The sequence below is a fragment of the Aptenodytes forsteri genome, unplaced genomic scaffold (genome assembly GCF_000699145.1).
Source record: "Aptenodytes forsteri isolate BGI_AS27 unplaced genomic scaffold, ASM69914v1 Scaffold54, whole genome shotgun sequence".
Taxonomy (NCBI): domain Eukaryota; kingdom Metazoa; phylum Chordata; class Aves; order Sphenisciformes; family Spheniscidae; genus Aptenodytes; species Aptenodytes forsteri.
Genome location: NW_008796044.1, coordinates 10876360 through 10894474, shown reverse-complemented (window position 1 = coordinate 10894474; position 18115 = coordinate 10876360). Strand labels below are relative to the sequence as shown.

At 41.3% G+C, this 18115-nt stretch overlaps 1 protein-coding gene across 6 annotated transcripts in view; it reads left to right on the top strand.

Annotated features, from left to right (window-relative positions):
• SGCD (sarcoglycan delta) overlaps nt 1-18115 on the top strand; it is a 253138-nt gene that overhangs the window by 174162 nt on the left and 60861 nt on the right. For all 6 annotated transcript variants that reach the window (XM_009285792.2, XM_009285795.2, XM_009285797.2 and 3 more), the window contains one exon: nt 4865-4966. In XM_009285792.2, coding sequence (XP_009284067.1) covers nt 4865-4966 — 102 coding nt within the window. The remainder of the gene's footprint in view (nt 1-4864; nt 4967-18115) is intronic.

The window sequence follows — 18115 nt, the reverse complement described above, 5'->3', positions numbered from 1 at the left end:
TGTTGAGAAATTGCATTGTGCATCACTTGTTTTGTATATTCTTTTATCATTATTATTATTTTCCCTTCCTTATCTGTCCTATTAAACTGTCTTTATCTCAAGCTATGAATTTTTTATTTATTCCTCCCCCCCGCCGATTCTCTCCCCCATCCCACTGAGGGGGGAGTGAGCAAACGGCTGTGTGGGGTTTAGCTGCCCGTCGGGTTAAACCACAACAGTTGTAAAACTGAGTTGCTTCTCAAGCTACTGAAAAAAAAAGAATTCCTTTCTCATTCAGCATCACCAAAATGACATTTCTGTTATTCAGGATTTTACCATTGCTCTCCCCTTTCAACACAGAGCAGTCAGCAATAGCACATAAATTTTTATGCCTGCCCATTACAAGGCATTGCATAAAAAGAGAGGGGGTGCAGATGATAAAATCGATGTGAAGGTTTTCACCAGGCTCTACTAAAAAGCCAAATAATTCAAAGCAGGTGGTAATGGAAAGTTCCCGACTCTGTGCCTCCTGTTTGGAGCTTGCCTCCTGGAAGCTCCCACAAAGCTGGTTAGTGCCTGCACAATAAAGTCATTCACTCTCCGCTGAGGGGTCTACTAATAAAAAGGGGAGAAACAAAGATTGTCAGATGTCAGTGTCTCAGATAATACTGCTTTTTTTTCCTTATTCACAAGCAATAGAGTGGCAGATAAGGATTTATACCAATCACAGACACAATGTTTAATACAAACTTGTGGTCTCTGTCACTCTGGCCAGCTTTCTGCTACATTTTATAGGTCACGGTCCATGAAATTTCATAGGAACTTTCATATATATTCTCTGTAGCAGAGTATGACATTTATTTGTTATTAAACAGTATAATTTAGGGAGGATGAAGATGCTTTATCCAAAACAACATGCGAGGTAGTCTTTCATACAATGATTTCTCTCCAATGTATCTGTATTTTCGGATCTCTGTATAATTCTGCAAGCTGCTTATTTTTTTTCTAATGGGAAATAATAAATGCATATGATTTAATAATGGTTGTACTCCAAGAGGCCAGGATACTCGTTAACTTTAAACTCAGATTACAACCTTTGCTTGTTTTTTGACCTGCTGCCCCAGGCTGTCACTACAAAAAGTTGTCATCTTTAATCATGAGAAACATGAGCAGCAGAGAGTTAATCGTGGTAAGAGTCAGTGCTGAGCATTGCATCCCGATCCCAAACACCAGGGAAGTCAAGAGGTAATGTCTGGTGAGTGCAGCTTTTATTAGGTTTGGCAGCCGCAGGAGGAGAAAGGTGAGTGGGGTCGGAGGTTGAGAAGGATCAAAGGTTGAGAAGAATAACACAGGGAAGTGTCTCTTTTTCACCAACCCAGTAGTTTTGTAAGAGAATATGCCTGCTTAGATGATATAAATCAAATGTGTTCTTGATGTTTTGGTTGTAGTACATTGTCCCATAGGCTTGATACCTCTTTTGGGCTGTATAGGACCTGCTAGCTGTGAGCTAAATGTCCCATATGTGTGTTTTTCATATGTAACAATCCTATGGGGAATACTTGGCAGACAGAGGATGAAGGAGAGAAAGGAAGAGAAACACGCAAGAGAGGAGTGGGGTGGAATGCTGGATCTGTATCACTGCTCAGAATACAGTTGTGAGCCATCAAAGTTGCTGGTTTTCCATCGCTTCAGTGGTGACTTGACAAGTCCCTTTATCCATTGGTCCATGTTACTGGTAAAGTATTGCCCCACTTCAGCTCAGGGGCAAGCCCTGGAAGTGGTCAGGATTGCATATCCACAGAGGTGGTCATTCTTGCAGCTATTTGTGGCATATACCAGCTCGCATGACCTGCAACTTTTCTTAATGAAACCAGAGAAGAGCCTGCAATGTGAAAACCCTCAGGGCTTGTAACCTTACTGAAATACCTATTTTGGGAAAAAAATTGTAGAGTTTTTTTAGCAGCACAAAACGTGTGAGGGTCTGCAGATAGCTGAAATAACACTCAAATCGCAAAGCATACCACTATCGAAATTTAATCTGGGCTCTTTGGTGCATAATCATATTTCACTCATTTTCCTTCATACTTTTGTTTGAGATAAATGAACCCCTTCTATGCCACCACCAACCCAGAATTCATAAGCCAATATTTTACACCTGGGACAAGGAATGTAGCAACTGACACTTTATGACCCGTCTCTCATTCCCCTCCCTTCAACAATCAATAGTGTTTTCAGCATATGTCTCTCTTTAAAGTTTGCTTACAGCTTTCATTTCAAAATGAGATGGCAGCAGTCACTTTATCACCCAGCACTCCTGAGCCTGTCTTTGTTCATAAGACACCACGCTATGGCAAAAACGATCTCTACTTGGCAGGGTACACCCTGGGAGCGATACTTCTTGGAACGGGAGAACCTCTGGCAAGTGACCGGTGTCACTGCTGAGCTGTGCTTGTCTTTCATTTTTATCCCTCAAAATTCTTGCCTTTTGGCAATAGATCATTCAAATCTGTTTTGGTTAGCCATTCACCTTTAGTGACAGTGATTCCTCTTGTGGTGCTGGAGGTGCACACGCAATGGGAGGAGGAGAAGGTAGGCAGATGTGCTTTATTTTTTGCACAGATTATTTTTGGATTAGAAAACTTGCAAGATGTAGGTGCAAATACATGTGGTTTTCCTGGATTTTCCCAGTCTTCTCTTGATCTTCTTAGGGCTTCTACCCAAGTACATACCCCTTTCCTCTAAAATCCCTGAAAGAGCTGTGAGTTAGGCGCTGAGGTGGCTCTTTTGATTTGAACTTCAGTGTTTAAGGACATGCCTAGCAGCAACTGGGAAGAAGGCAGCCCAGTCCCTCTCAATGAGTCCCTAAATTGCATGATGAGACGCCATGTCAGTATGACATGTCCATATTTATAGATCAGTAATTCCTCCAAATTACTACTCCTGCCATCCTGCGGCCTGCGTGGCCCTTGGTTTCAGTGTCTCTCTCACTGTAACATCAATCCTGTTGCTGTAAGTGCTGATGTGTGTGTCCCTCATTGCAATGTCCTCCCCAAACTGAGCTCCAGCTATTGTAGGTTTTGTGATTATTGTGTCCTGCCTTATCTCGGAGGCCCGAGGCATCATATTAGCATCATCCTCCTGCTTCTCTAGCCTGGAGAAATGGAAAAAAAAAACAGGTGGAAAGATTCCTTAAGGGGTATGTTTAAGGATTGTCAGGCCTGTTCTTGACTACCCAACTCTTGGTCATTTCCCAACCTTAATTTATACATGCAGAGACATAGCTTTTGCTAGCGTCAGTCTCAAGTCCTAGTGATGTCAGTCAAACTTATGCTGAAAGGTATTCTTCAGACCATCTTTTTCTCAGAAAAAAAAAAAAAACAACTTACCTCAATCCTTGCAGACTTTGACAATCACCCTGAATCTTAGAAATAATACCTTGCATTTGATGTGGTTTTGATTATACATTTACCTTTGCAGTTCCCTCTCCACACCATGTTTCTTACACACACGCACACCCCTTTCTAAGCAATTATAGCCTAAATGAACCTAAATCCCTCATCTTAGTAAAAGTTACGACTTTCACAAGTTAAAGGTGAAATATAGTTTGGTCCAATTCTGCTCTGTGCCAGTGTATCCGTATACCTGTCTTATTGCATAAAAACTGTAAGAAAAACTTGTATAAAATTTTGACATATATTTTGTTTGCTGTTACGGTTTGTCAGATGTTTCATTACATCTTGGACACACATAACTAAACAATTTCTAAAGAAAATGGACTATTTGCAGTCATCTGCTGGGGGCCTGCAGCGAACACTTCACACCATTTGTCAAGAAGATTTTTGCCATGGAAGCGCAGGGAGCAGTGGGGATGGAGGGAGCCTGGTGCAGGGCTGGAGAGAGGGTCAGGACTGATAGCTGCAACTATGAAATCTGAATGAGGAGAGGACAGAAATGCATGTTACATCAGTCACTTAATGCCTGGCAAATGGACTTTGCAATGGTTGTTTGAAGGGCAGGAGAATGACTCAGGAGACCCACACATTTGGATATAGAGGTTCAGATCGTTGGGATGTGCTTGGGCGGTGCAAGGAGCAGAGCGAGGGCTCCAATCCTGAGCTGATCATTGTGGGAGAGAAAAGTCAGAGGAGTTAGTCCAAGACAGGAGAGCAGTCTGTTGGAAAGATATTCCTGTTGTGTAGTTGTTTCTCCCAGAGCAAATATTTGCATAACTGTATATTCCAATAAAGCTGTGTAGCATCTTAACAATATTGAAAGCGCAGGAAGGACTGAGAGACTTGAAACTAATCCACAGGTTTCCACATCTTTTTGCTGTAAGGGCCGATAGCCCTAAAGAAACCCCACCAAAGAGTCCACGTTTTGCAGAGATTTCCCCAAATAACAGGGGTCAAGTTCCCCACCACATTTTATTGCAATACTCCTACATAGCCAAACCTTATTTTGTCAGTGTAGTGGAATTAATCACATATTCTCTATAGGGAGTTCAGTAGAATTAATCACATAGTCTTTATATGGATTTGCTATGAATGAGAAGGTATATTTATATATAGGCAGCAGGTGAATATTACAGTGAATAGTTTCCTGTTAACACAGAGCATCGCTGCATCTCTTTGAGTAGACATGACTAGCTTAAAAGAACGTCTTTCATCTGTGTAAAAGGTTTACTGGGGGGCATTGCAGATTGCTCTGAATAGCAATTCTTTCACAGAAACAGAGCTAAAAGGATAACACAAGTAATTGCATTCTCTAGTGCCTCCCAGCGCTTTACATGTTCTCCTCTATGGGGAAAAAAAAATCAGCTATTGGCAGCCTGGTGAATTTAGTAATTGTAACTAATGGGGTTGCTTTGTTTTTGTCTGTGTTTTAGGATGGAATGGGGAACCTGAGAATCACAGAAAAGGGTCTAAAGCTCGAAGGAGATTCAGAATTCTTGAAACCTCTCTACGCCAAAGAAATCCGGTCAAGACCAGTAAGTTGTTGGGAAAGGAATAAGCATGTTTCTGTAGCCCTAACTGTAAGAAACCATGAAGTGGCAGGGTGGCATAGTTATCAGATAAATTACTTTGGCCACTCTATACAAATGTAATTCGGGGAGTGAGACAGTGGGTGTCCTTTGGGTACCTCACCCGGATACTATATCCTCTGGGCAGTTGCTAGGTTGATACATGTGGGTTTAGTTTGTAGTTAAAATGCTTCCAGGACCTCTGAGATTTCCCATTGTTGTTTTGTCTCCTTTTGAGATAAATCATAAACAACACTCAACTGAGAGGCCTAATGTTTCTGAGGTAGAGGGATGGCAGGCAGTTGTGAAATCCAGCTGACGTTTAACTAGTTACTCCTTTTCTGCAGAGAGGTGATGCCTTGGCACAAGGGCCTGATCTGTTGCTAGCTGGCACAGTAAACCCATATTATGTGCTCAGTCCTATTTCATGTTGTGTTTTAAAAATATGTGCAGTTAAAATTCAGTGCTGCTAGGAGAGACCGCTTGACAAATATGGCAAGGATGTTAACAGCTGAAAATGAGAAAGAACCCAAGTGTGATTGAAATAGCATTTTCATACAGCACTTCATTGACTGTCGGTGACTTTTGCTCTTTCTAATGCAATCCTTTTTGTCCTGAGCAGCTTTAAAATAACTGAAACGATTATAGAGAGTTTCCAGGATCCTTCTCAGAAGATGTCATCTATCTTGTTTCCTGATCCAAAGTGTTAATTTGAGTCAGATACCAACCTTCCATTTTGATAACAGTGGCAGATAGCTAATTAAATGAAGTTAACATCCCTTTATCTCAGCATTTCAGTGGTCTTGTAGAAATTGGAACTTGTAGCATAATCAACACAACATCCAATACAATATCCAATTTAATTATTGAAGGTTGTAACCTCTGTAAGACGGCTAGGAATTGATTTGAACAAGCATAACCGTTTAGGAAGAGAAGTTAATGAGAAAACGTTCATATCTATAAATGTTTTCATCCCTGAATTAAAACAGAACTGCAGAACCTTACATGTCATGCACTTTGTAACGTAAAATGTGTGGAAAAGGTGCAGCACTCGGTTTGATAAATAGACTGACAAATCGCTACTTACATTTCTTTTTCTCTAGTTAGATTGCTGGAAATAGTATTTGATTACTAAGAGAACTGAGAACCGCTTCTTTCTAGTGGGGAGTTTACTGTTTACATATTACCATATTGATCTATATTTTAATATGGCAGGGGGAACAAAAGGTGTCCCCTTCTTGAGGTTATGAAACTAGTTCCCACACCATTGACAGTGTAATGAATGCAAGGAACAAGAAATATAAAGTAAGGCCTTTGTGTGTTTTCCTTGCATTATCCTGCCTCCAGGATTATTTTTGCTGTTAGCCAGAGAAGGATCTAGTTGTAAGCCAGAAGGTCTGATCTACTACAGCCTAGTGAGTTGGAGCATCCCCGCTGGCTTCAGTAGATGCGTCCTGGAAACTGTATTAAGTATAGAGTTAAATAAACCATGTGCATAGTTTTTCTGACTTCTCAGTGGAGTTAAACTAGAATAGCCTGCGCTGGCTTTCAGGTTGCTCACGATAATGCTGGAATTACTGTTGGGCTGGGGGCAACAGGGGCAATCCTATTGATTTCAGTCAACTTCTGCTTTCTTGTGCTATGTGTGAATTTGGCGTCTTTTAAGCAAATGAAAGAGTTGCAGTTAATCAAAGGATGAAAGTTACGGAATATTTAAAAATATGGTTAAATAATCAACGCTATATTTTTTTAAGGAACAGTAGTATGACCCAGTATTCTCTTGGAGGGAAGTGTACTAGCAATTCCTGAACTTGATGAATATTGCTAAAAAAAGTGCCAAACTCGGCACTCAGTACTACAGATGAATATCCATACTAATTCCATAGTAATCTTCTCTGGGTTTTCAGAAGTGCATAATGCAGCTTTAAGTATGCAAAATGTAACAGAAACAATATGACAAATAACAGTAAAGTGAAGAGCATCCCAGAAATAAGCTGACATATAATATTTTTCATATGTTTAATTAAACAACCTAAAAGTTGTGTACAGTAATAGATAATGGTTTTATATAAAGCTCAAAACACTTTCAGATGCTGGTTATTTATAAAGACTTTAATTTAAAAAAAAATATTTAATTTCACTATCATTCTGTGTAGTAGATGAAAGGGCGTTGGTACTGCGTGGACATGGCAGGGGAAGAATCACTTTTTGCGTAAGTGACCTCCGTGGAGTGGGTTTTCCCACTCGTGTGTCTCTGCAGTGCTGCTCCCCACGCTGCCCTGCTGTGGGCAGAGCTGGGCAATCCCTGCCAAAATATCTCCAAAACATGAATTGTGATAATTCTGGAAAGCCTGAATTTGTCACTGGTGCCTCTTCTCTGCTGCACCTCTTAAGTCCCAGGAAGGTGGTAATTAAAAGTACACACAGACTTGCTTTCCTAGGAGCTGTGCCTTCTGGTTTAAAGATAGTTTTGAATTTCCACTTAAAAGTGGATTTCTTCAAATTAATTTGGCAGGAAGGGAAGACCAAGGTTTAGAGAGGAGGAAAAGCCCTCAAAAGTCATCCCAAGCAACTGGCCGTGTGGGAACCTCTGAGCTTCTGTAATTTGTGCCTTAAAGATCTCCAGTAGGTACTGCCCCCTTCATCACCTTCTGGACAGAGTAGTTGCATTTAGCTGTGCTCCTTTTGGAAGGTAACTCATTGCAACTGAAATTACAACCAAGAAGAACTGAATCTGTTGTACGGTGGCATGCAATTGATGACAACCCAACAAAGGCATCTTTCTGGGACTCCCTTGAAAAATGTTAGCAGAAGGATTGGACCGAAGTGGTTCAGTCCCATGCCGGAGAAGTGGCCATTGAAATCACTGATACAAACTGGCTTCTTAAAGCTGCTTCTTTCTGCATCACCGCTGCCTCCTCTGTCAGGAATGACACGCTCCAGGCTCGCTTTCCTTTTCCCTCACCCATTCAAGAGTGACCCCCCCAAATCCCTCTCTCTTCGTATAACGAGGGTCTCTGTTCCTGTTGTTTCCCCATCCTAGTCCTGGCTCAGTAATACTCCTTTTGTAGTGCCTCCTGGATTAGGAGCCTATTTCTAAGCATCAGAGCTTGCAAATAAACATACCTTGTTACTGCATGGGCCTAAAGTTTATCTGGAGATTAATGAATAGTAACTGGTGGTAGCAGTGTTTGCACCCGTGTAGTCTTGTTTTAAAGAAATGAGATAGATGCATTCCCTTTCCAAGAGTGATCAGAGCATCTTAAACTCCCAGCTGAACATATTGCACACTAAACAGTATTTTCCATGCCGCTTGCATGGAACATGAGCATCTTGCTGCCTCTAATTAAGAAGTTAACTGGACCATGAAGTATTGCCTGTGTAAATAAAAGTGATTTGTACTTGGTCAAGAAGGTGCATTAGGAACCTTGCATTTCTTTACTTGTACATAAATTATGGAGATTATTAAAAATTGGAAGGGTCATCTATAAACCCATCTGTAGCTCAGCTGCACTGTCACTCTCAAAATGTAGCTGTCTTTCTAACTGTTGTAATTTATTGTGGACTATCGTGTGAACCATCTGCTTGCTTATAAATCAGACAAACTTTGAAAGTTGCACGCAGCAGCACAAATTGTTAATTTTATGTGCTGGAAAGCAATGGCAACAGTTTTGTGGTCTTCAGTATTCATTGCCTTAATTTGAATAGAAATTTAAAACTGGAAATTTTCCTGCCTTTGTTGAGAAGAGCTGCTAACAAGCAGGTTGCTTAAAACTTACAGTGAGCACAGATTTAGTTTTCTTTAGTGCAGTTGGGGTGTTTTGAAGCTTGCCATATCCAGGTCTGTACATAACTTAAAAGGGGCAAGACAGAGAACAGGCTATGTGCATTTTCCATTCCAATAACAACAGAAATAAAATCCTGTGCTGTGATTATACAGGAAAATCAAGTGAATTACTTCTCTCAGGAGCTATGTGACAACAAATGAGATGATAATCTCAGCTTTAGGAAGCAGAGAGAGACATTGCCATGATAGGATTAGGATGGTTTTGCCCTTTTAATGTTCATTTCAAGTGCGTGGTTGCAGATAGAAAAAATAAACCTCAGTTTGCAAATGTTTACACCTGGGATTAAATTTTCTTACCCTGAATCCTTGTAAAGACAAGAGTATGGATTTGCCTGACAAAGATTTTTTGCAGTATAAAGCTCTTGACTGGGGTCCTGCCCATTCAGCTCTCTTGCAGACTCTCCTACTGATGGGTGGGTCTGGGAACACAGATCTAAACATGGACACCAACCCTTCTTGACTGTCCTCTGCTACCAAGGTGGACTCCAAGCTATTCTGGTGTTGTACAGGTATAAGTGATGGCAAAATTCACTGAACAGATTTTGAGGAGATTTTAAATGTCTTTTAAAAGAGATCTCTTAGTGTATTTAGCCGGTTTCATGTTGAAGGTCTGCTTCCCATTATTTTTAATCAACTAAAAAAAGAATTTAAAAGAATCCTATACGTCAAAGAAAAAAGCCTGCAGCAAAGTACAGTGTCATTTTTTATTTTCCTTTCTTTGGGTGATGTTAGAAGCCCCTATCCGCCTCCCTGTGGCAATGAGTGTCTCAATTAGAGCAGCGTGCTCGCTCAGAGCGTTGGAGCAAACCTGGTCTAATTTGAAGCCGTATGAAATAACTACTGACTACAGTGGAAGAAGGATTGGGCCTGTCATTAACACTTGGCTGTGATTCTGCAAGGGCATCTGTTTGGCCTAAAAAATTCACAGTTGTGAAACAGGGCTGATAACTGCTATTCCCTTTACTGGTGTTTAGTAAGTTCTCATCAGCATAAAAGCTAGACTAGGAAGTACATAAAATATGCTTGTCTGTACTTTACTTTTTCCCCAGCCAGTATTTGAATGATAGAAATTTTAAAGGAAGCTTTTAAGAGTGATAAATAATTATTTTGCCAATGTACTTGTCTCAGTGTGTTCAGATCTGGAAGAAGAGTGGTATAATTTTAAAGCACAGAAGCAGTTCTGTAATGGACGTATTCTTCTGTATTATTTGCTCTGCAGGTCTACCTGCCTCAAAGCTAAAAATGCGCACTGAAAAACAATAAACCATGTATTTGGATTAAACAATGACACGTGCCCACAATGGGGCATACCTGCCTCATAGCCATAAATACATATTTATGGACAATATAACATACTAATTTGGATTAAAAGGCAACATTCACCCATGAGGAAAGGCAATGCAAATGGCAAGATAATTGCAACTTTGTAGGATGCTCAAACTGTGTGGTAGAAATCTAGCTTTCAGTAAAGGCTCAGATAGATATCATGAAAGAAGGCTGCTATTTTTTGAGGAAAGAGACAGACTAATTCCTTTTCTTTCTTTGTCAGAATTTACAGAGCAATAAAAGGATATTGAATTAGTTCCTGATGATTTGGTCTAGCAAAATGCTTAAGGATTTCAGCACGCTCACTGAAACCATCACAGGGTGGAAATGAAGTTTGTCTCACCGTGCTGCCATCACCTAGCAGTCCCTGTGGACTCCCACCACCTCTTTGGCCGTTACTCCTCCCAGCATTTAGCTATTCCCTTCATGACTGGTTCTCTTCAAAGAGAGGAATCTTCTTTTTTGCACATTAGGATACGAATGAGCCTGTAAGAGCTCCTGGCAGCTCATGGAGATGTTGGTCTCCTGCCTCTGGAGCAGTTCAGCTGCCACTGTGGCTTTGGGTAGAAAAAACTCACACTATCCAAGGTCGACTTCTGAAGCACGGTGCTTCCTCTAACTGCATCATCATAGCTTACTGCTTCTTGGTTGATTTTTGGCAGCAGATGTTGTTTAAAAGCCATAATAATTTAAAAAAAGCCAAGGTTGCTCGTGATGGCACAGCCAAGAAAAGAAAGCTTCTTGCAGCCGTGCCTGGCCATCTCATATTCTCCCTGTAGGGTTTGTTAAGCGTTGGCTGTGGCACCGCTCCAGATACCTTGTCGTAGGTTCTGCGCCAGTGTGCTTTTGCTATAAATGTCTCTCTCAGTTTGGTCAGTTTGAGTCTTGCTTGCCCAACAGCTATCAACAGAGAGGAGAGCTGGCAGTCAGCGGGACAAACAGTAAAAGTAAACAGAAGTGGCCAAGGAAGTTGCAAAAGGCATCATTTTGGCAGAAGCACCCTCACCTGATGCACAGATATTGTTGCCATCACCATCCAAAGCAGATTTGGGTCCACAAACGGCAGTAGGCTGTGAGCATTCAGTGGGATTTATAGAATTGGTATGCTCTCCTCTTAATAATTTTCATTTTTAAACAATAAAATCCAGTAAGCCTACTTCAGACTGAACTTTGGTTGCCCCAGCGCTTTGGGGGCAGTTAGTGGCTCTGTGATATTTCCAGTGTGCTGAGAAGGTGGAAATTTAAGTAAATTTTACAGCAACTATGAAAACATTTCCCTCTAGCTTCATAGTAAAATTGGCCAGAAGTCTCTCCACTTCAAATTTTGAAGGAAATTTTGTAGGCTGGCTGAAGGGGTACTTCCAATAACACCAGAATTAAATCTTGCTTTGTCTGTTCCCCGTTGTTTGTCTAACGAGCTGGTGTTATGTGCCGCACACTGAGAGCACAACAGGGAACTGAAATATCCCGCCAGCTGCAACATCAGAGTATCCCAAAGAAGAGCAAGAGAGGAAGCTCTGAAGTAAACAAACTTTTTGAAATAACTCCACAAGTTGCATGTCAAAGCAAAATCTCGTGGAGGCTGCCTATGGCATTTTGAAAAGGATTTCATTAAATGTTGCTAACTTGTCATAAGCTCTCTTAAATGGAAGGGTAATGGCTCATAACATTTGTAAGCTTTTTAATTTCATGCAATATGAGCAGTGTAATCAACACCTATTAAAGTCAATCAGCTGTGCCAAGTGGGCTACCTACCTCGGCTTTTGTCTATATTTTCATCGTGGGTACACCTCTGAACTAACTCTGGGAACAACGTGTTTGTACTTTGTTATCGTAACATCAGTGGAGATTTTGTGTCCAGAAAACCCGATGTGGTCATTGCAGAAGTATCTGAACCCATAAGCTGAATAAGCACTTTCTAAGTCAGTGGTTTTCACCTTCTAGGGAGGGAGCTTGGGCCATGGAGTTGATGCGGACTAGTTAACCGCTCTGGAGCTAAACATGAAGGAGATGGAGAATTTCCCAAACAATCTCCCCATGTGTTTGACTTTTTCCCTTTGACAGGTGAAATTTCTCTGCTTGACCTGGTTGTGTAAGGAGAGGGGAGCTGTTCAGATCATGTGTTTGTTTTGCTGTTCTGATCCAATTCCCATCTCCTCTTCGTTTTAAACATTTGCAGCTGGACTCTGCGGTCATAAAAACAAGTGATGTGCATCTCAGCTCCAAGTGAGCCACTGCGTTAAGGCTGGGTGCTCTGTGGTCTCTAAGCTTTTGCATTGCATTTTTGCCATGATCCCAGAAATTGCTTGCGTTTCAGCTGTGAAGGGGAGGACAGTGGGGCTGAGTTTTGTGGTGGGGCTGTATTTCCATGGAAATGTTGCAAATCAGCTAACATCGTGTTTTCAACTGAGTCACAAACCTTGAGACAGGAGTGCAGGCACTAGAAGCTAAAAGAATAGAATAAACATTTGATTTCATTTATTCCCCCAAAAGGAAAAAGAAAAGACATGGAATTATTGATTTTAAAGTTGAAAGAAAAAATGGCTGAGCTGAATGGATTTGGCAAGCAGTTTCTTGCCTTCCTTGGACACGCACCACTCTTCTAGTGTCTGTTATTTCAGCTTCAGTTTGACATCTTGAATTTGCATGCTACCTCTATGAATTAACTGGGAAGCTGCTGTGAAGCTCATTTTTCCTAATTAGCCATTTATTATGGCCTCTCAGTATTCCTACAGGCTTCTAAACCTTCAGGAGCTGTACATTGACCTTATTTTTCTATGTTTAATCTTACATTAAAAAAAAAAAAGCACAGGGGGTTTACTGGGGGATTCATGAGTGCGGGACACATCAGTCACACCTGCTGATAATGGGATTTCTGTTGCTGACTTGTATCGCTGGACAGGCATTACTGTTAAAAGAGAAGCTCTGCTGGTAGTTGACTACAGCTGACCTGAACCAGCCCGTGGGATTGAACGCATTCATAGAGTAGCCTTGAATTCTCAGTCCAAAACTGGATCCAAATTTCATCTTAACAAGCTGTAGCCTCAGAAAGAAGTAAGCCTTACAAAGCACCTGAAACTGCTCAGGGAAAAGCATGTGCGATCATGTGCTGCTGCATTTCTTTCTCTCAAGGGCAAAGGCCTTGAGTTTAAGGATTTACTATGTCTAGACATCGCTGCTGACAATCAGGATTCTGGCTGTTTGGAAAGGCTGAAATATAAAAAAACCTTCTTAATACTAAAAATGAAAAAGGAATAAAACTTTATATGGTATGGATGGAGAGAAGATGGAGACAAATAGACAAAGGAAACACTAAAAGACAAATAGCAAGATCCAATTATAAAGAAAAAGAATGTTTTTCTGATATTTCCAAGAAGCCTCAAGAGCAGAGCTTCGTGTCTTCTTACCACAGGACAGCAAACACTTCTGCAACTCTTCTGATGATCTACACTATTTCAGCAGCAAAGTTACGTATTTTGTAAGGCAAGCGTTACTTGACAAGGCAAGCTGTGCTGTCATTAGGAGGTGCAGGCACACACAACTGGTTTTACAGACAGTTTAGCTTGTGTGTTCTTTGATTTGCAACAGGAAAGGAAAGCCAGACCTTCCAGGTTTCATTTACCTGTTGCTATGCCAGTAATAAGAGTTCCTCTGATTGTTCTGTTTCTAAATGACAAATGTTGGATTTGGAGAAAGAAGAACGCAGGGTAAAACAAAAACAACTCTAAATTTGCTCCTGTTCTTTTAAGGCAAATTGGTTGAGGCTCTTGGGAAAACCGAGTTGCTTCTTTTGAAAGAAAAAGTAAGATTTCTTTGGCTGTTAACATTTCCCTGACTGGAACATCTCTATTTTTGATCTCTGTTTATCTGAGGCCGTGCCTGGCCGTCTACTCCCATGTACACCAGCATCTTTCAGGAAGGGACAGTCCCACGCCAGCGTTAGCGGCACAGTGTTGGAGTGCAGGACACTACTGTACGTGTGTGATAAAAATGGCTGTAAATCTAGTCACAGAGATAGGCTTTCTGACTTTTCAGTGAATCATCGATCTAGGCTTCAGTCCAACAAGATATTTAATTGTGTGCATAATTTACAGACATAAGTAATTTCATTGACATCAGTAAGGCTACTGGCATGCATAAAGTCAGGCGTACGTTGTGTTCTTTGCTGGATTATGCCCTGTAATTTCTACATATACTGCATGTGTGTGGCAGAGCAAAGCCACAGGCAGGAGTCCATCCTGCTGGTCTCTGTGCAAACATGGAGACAGACACAACCCTTTCCTCCACAAGGTTTTACGTTGTCAATGGGTAGACAGAGAGCAGGACTGGAGATAGCGATGAGAGTGAGCAAAGCAGCTTGCTCATTCGCTCCTACAGCAGCTGAGGATTGGTGTGAGGAGTCCATGTGCATGCTTATTTTAGTAGATCACATGCCCCAAGTATAAAGGAGTATGGTGATAGAGCTGGCAGATATTTTCAAATAAAAGCTGATATGGTAAAAAATTGCCCTTCTTGAGGGGTGAAGGAAAGCAGTTTCCATGATGCCCATTTTTTTGTTGTGTTTCTTTTTTCATTTTTTACTGCAGGCTTTCAGTATAAAATGTCACATGTCCATTGATTTCCTCTTGATTTGCTGTGATTCTGAGTCAAATGAACTTTTTAGGTTTGCTTCCAGTGTGGCCTTAAAAGGTGGGATAATTTTCTGAGGCAGGTTGTACAAAGTACTAACAGGGAGTCTGCTCCTCATTTCTCTCTGAAAGGGAATAATCTATGGAACAGAAAGAAAATTCAAGGTGTTTCAGCTCACGGTATTTCTTCCTTGTTCATCCATCAGGGCACGATCCTTGTTTGCCATCCTTCCATGGAATAGCAGGAGATTCCTCACTTTCAAACCTTACATTTTCCCTGAGCAGGAGCGGAGGAAAAGCATCCGTGGCTTTTGTCTTCTCACGGATGAGGTTCCCCAGATAGCGTCAACTGTACGGTGCTGCTGTCATCCAACTTCCCCCAGAAACATCCCTTCTAAGGATAGAGAGATGTCTTCCTTTGGAAAGTCCTTCATTATGGTCTACAAGGGAAGGTTTTATTTAAAGTTTATTTCAAATGCAGCAGTGCTAAAATTTGATTTGTAAATCACTGTCTGCTTATGAAAATGGTGAGTAAATGCATGCCAAGACTTGCACGTTATCTTAGTCAGTGCAGGATACTTTGTTGGATTCTTAATATGTAGTCTAAAACTATGCAATGAAATTGCTTTTGTGACCTAGGCTTTTTCCTTTCTCTTTCTTTCCAGCTACAGCTTGATATTCTGCTTCTAGTTCTTTTTCTCCTTGAGCAAAACAGTATACCATTCCATTGTCTCTCTCTTGATTTAGACAAGCGGTGGATTTGTCATGGGGCATTTAATAAATAAAAGTGGTTAACATCTGAGTTCTGCTTCTCTGCTAAGAAGCCAGCAGCAGCTGCAAAAGATTGCCCACAGCACCATGAATGGGTGGCTACTGATTTGGAGAGAAGCGTGCTGTTCACCGAATCATCCGTATCACTCTTCACAGTGCCTGGAAAGTCTTCTTTTCCAAGTTCTAATGCAAGCTGAGCCTTCCTCTTGGATGCAATCTGACAGGACTGCAGCCTAAGGCAGCAAAGCTGAAGATGTGGTTTTTCCAATGAGAAGCTTTGTAAGACATCAATATTTAACAGCAGAGAAATAAATAAAATTACAGACAGTTGGGTTGATTGAGGGGAAAAGAGAGGTCATTTGTCTGACGGAACAAGCATATCTCTCCAGCAAGGCTTTCAGTTCTTTAGCCAAAAGCTGTTGTCTTTCTTTTGATTAGGTTGATCTGGAAGAGTGCAAACAACTCATTGTTTTTCTTAAAATCATTATTTTTTGAGGTATATTTTGCAGGTTAGAAGTACAAAGTGGACATAGCTGTTCAACACCTTAGAGCAGTTGGTATTTCCCTTTAAGCAGATTCACTGTTGTGTTGTACACACAGGTGAAGCCACACAGTGAATGGCCAAATAATCCATAATCCAAACGCACGCTAATTGCCATAAAAGGTCAAGAGTAAGTGATCAACCTGAACTGATTTAGTGACTTGGTTTCCAAAGAGCCGTGGCTGGAAGACAGTGGGCTGATGAGATGAACCTGAACACGTTTCCTCTGATGCTTCCTGTGGCTGTGTGTTCAGAGCCTGTGTCCTCCAGGTTTTTGCAGAACATACTTCATTGTTTAAATGAAGTAAAGGCCAGACAGGGCAATGCCACCTATGTTGTCAGTGCTGCTGGCTTGAGAAGCACCTTTTATTGCATGTCTACTGTTGGTTCAAGCCAAAATATTTTACCTGTATTCTGCTACCTCTTGAAATCCCCCAGCTACTACAAACTGACTTTTGCTATGTTTCCTTAAGATCCCAATTGTTATTTATAAATGATGAACCTTGATGTTGGTACACAGCTGGGAGTGCAGCAGGCTTTTTGTTTCTCTCTGCAACATTCTCTATTATGCAGCATTCTGGCAAGCATAGCTTAGCTGAAGTAGAAGAAACAGGAACACACAGGCAGGACCCTTCCCGCGCCCTTTCCTGGTAGGAACCACTGGTTGGGTGTCTTCACTGATCAGTTTTGTTCCTCCAGAATTTTGAAAGAACTTCAGGAATAAAGACATTGGGAGGCAAATGCCTTCTGTTTAAAAGTGAAGACAACCGGACAGGCTGAGCCACCCTGCTGATTGCCCAAAGAGTAATTCAGGGTCCTTGGCTTTTATATGCCTCCCTGTGCTCTGTTTTACCTTCACACATCCTGATCTCTTTGGCTGCTTTTGCCATTACTCACCATTTCCCCAAACAACATTCCTGTCTTCTTCCAGGCATGGAAAAAGCATCTGCTGCTCTTTCTGTGAGCCTGACATCTCTTGAAATACCACTCCCCAGTTCCCCAGTGGTGTTGGTTAGGGATGTATTTTTGCTCATCAGCCCTGTACCATGGCAATACCCTGTGTTCCTCTCCTCTCTTCCCCCTGAAGCAGATACTCAAGAGTGTCTGTTGAATGGCAGCTGCAAGATACAGTCAAATCCCAACACAGAGCACCCTACTCCTGCTCATGCAAATTGTCCCACTGATCAGACCTTTGCTGTCGTGCTATCTCTGTAGGTACATGTGTTTGGTGTAGCAACATCCAGCATGATTTAGCATCTTTTCCTTCAGATAAATCGAATTTCATGTCACATGCTTAGCTGCATCTGCCATTTTACCTTTGCAAGTGTACTGCTGACTTGGCTGTTAGATGTTCAGCCTCTCTGAGACAGATGGAGGTTTGCAGTTCTTCCTCTCCAAGACCATTCCTGTCTGACACTAACTCACACATGGACCATTGTGGCACCGTAGGTCAGAGTTTGGCCCCTGTGTTTATTCCTGTGGGGAAGCCTCTGTCTAGTCATGTAGACCGCCAGAGCATTCTTCTTAAAGCCAAGTATTGATCATTTCAGCAGAAGAAACAAAGTGGTTAGGTAAAAGCAATTCAAAAACAGTCTGTGCAAATGTTTCTGTGACCCCATAACCCTGTATCATAATTAAAGCAGATCAAATTACTTTGGTATCAGAGCTACAGTCATGGGCCCAGCCTTTCTTTTCTGTCCTTCCCATTTTCCCAGATATGCCCATACAGAGTTAACTGAGTATATTTCTACAATCAATATTCCCACAACAAGGCCAAAATATGGTTTTCATCAATCATTTTATAGCTGCTTCAAACCTGTCACACCAGTGTATGTGCTTACAGCAGCTCGGGGGAAAAAAAATGCAGACAAACCACAAATAAAAGCAAAAATTTGAATAGAAAACCTGAATTTTCTATCACCAGGAACGGTCAGATGATCTTTCTTTGTGTCTTGTACAGTGGCAAGTGCTCAGTCTCCAGTGAATAAATAATTGCAGATCCA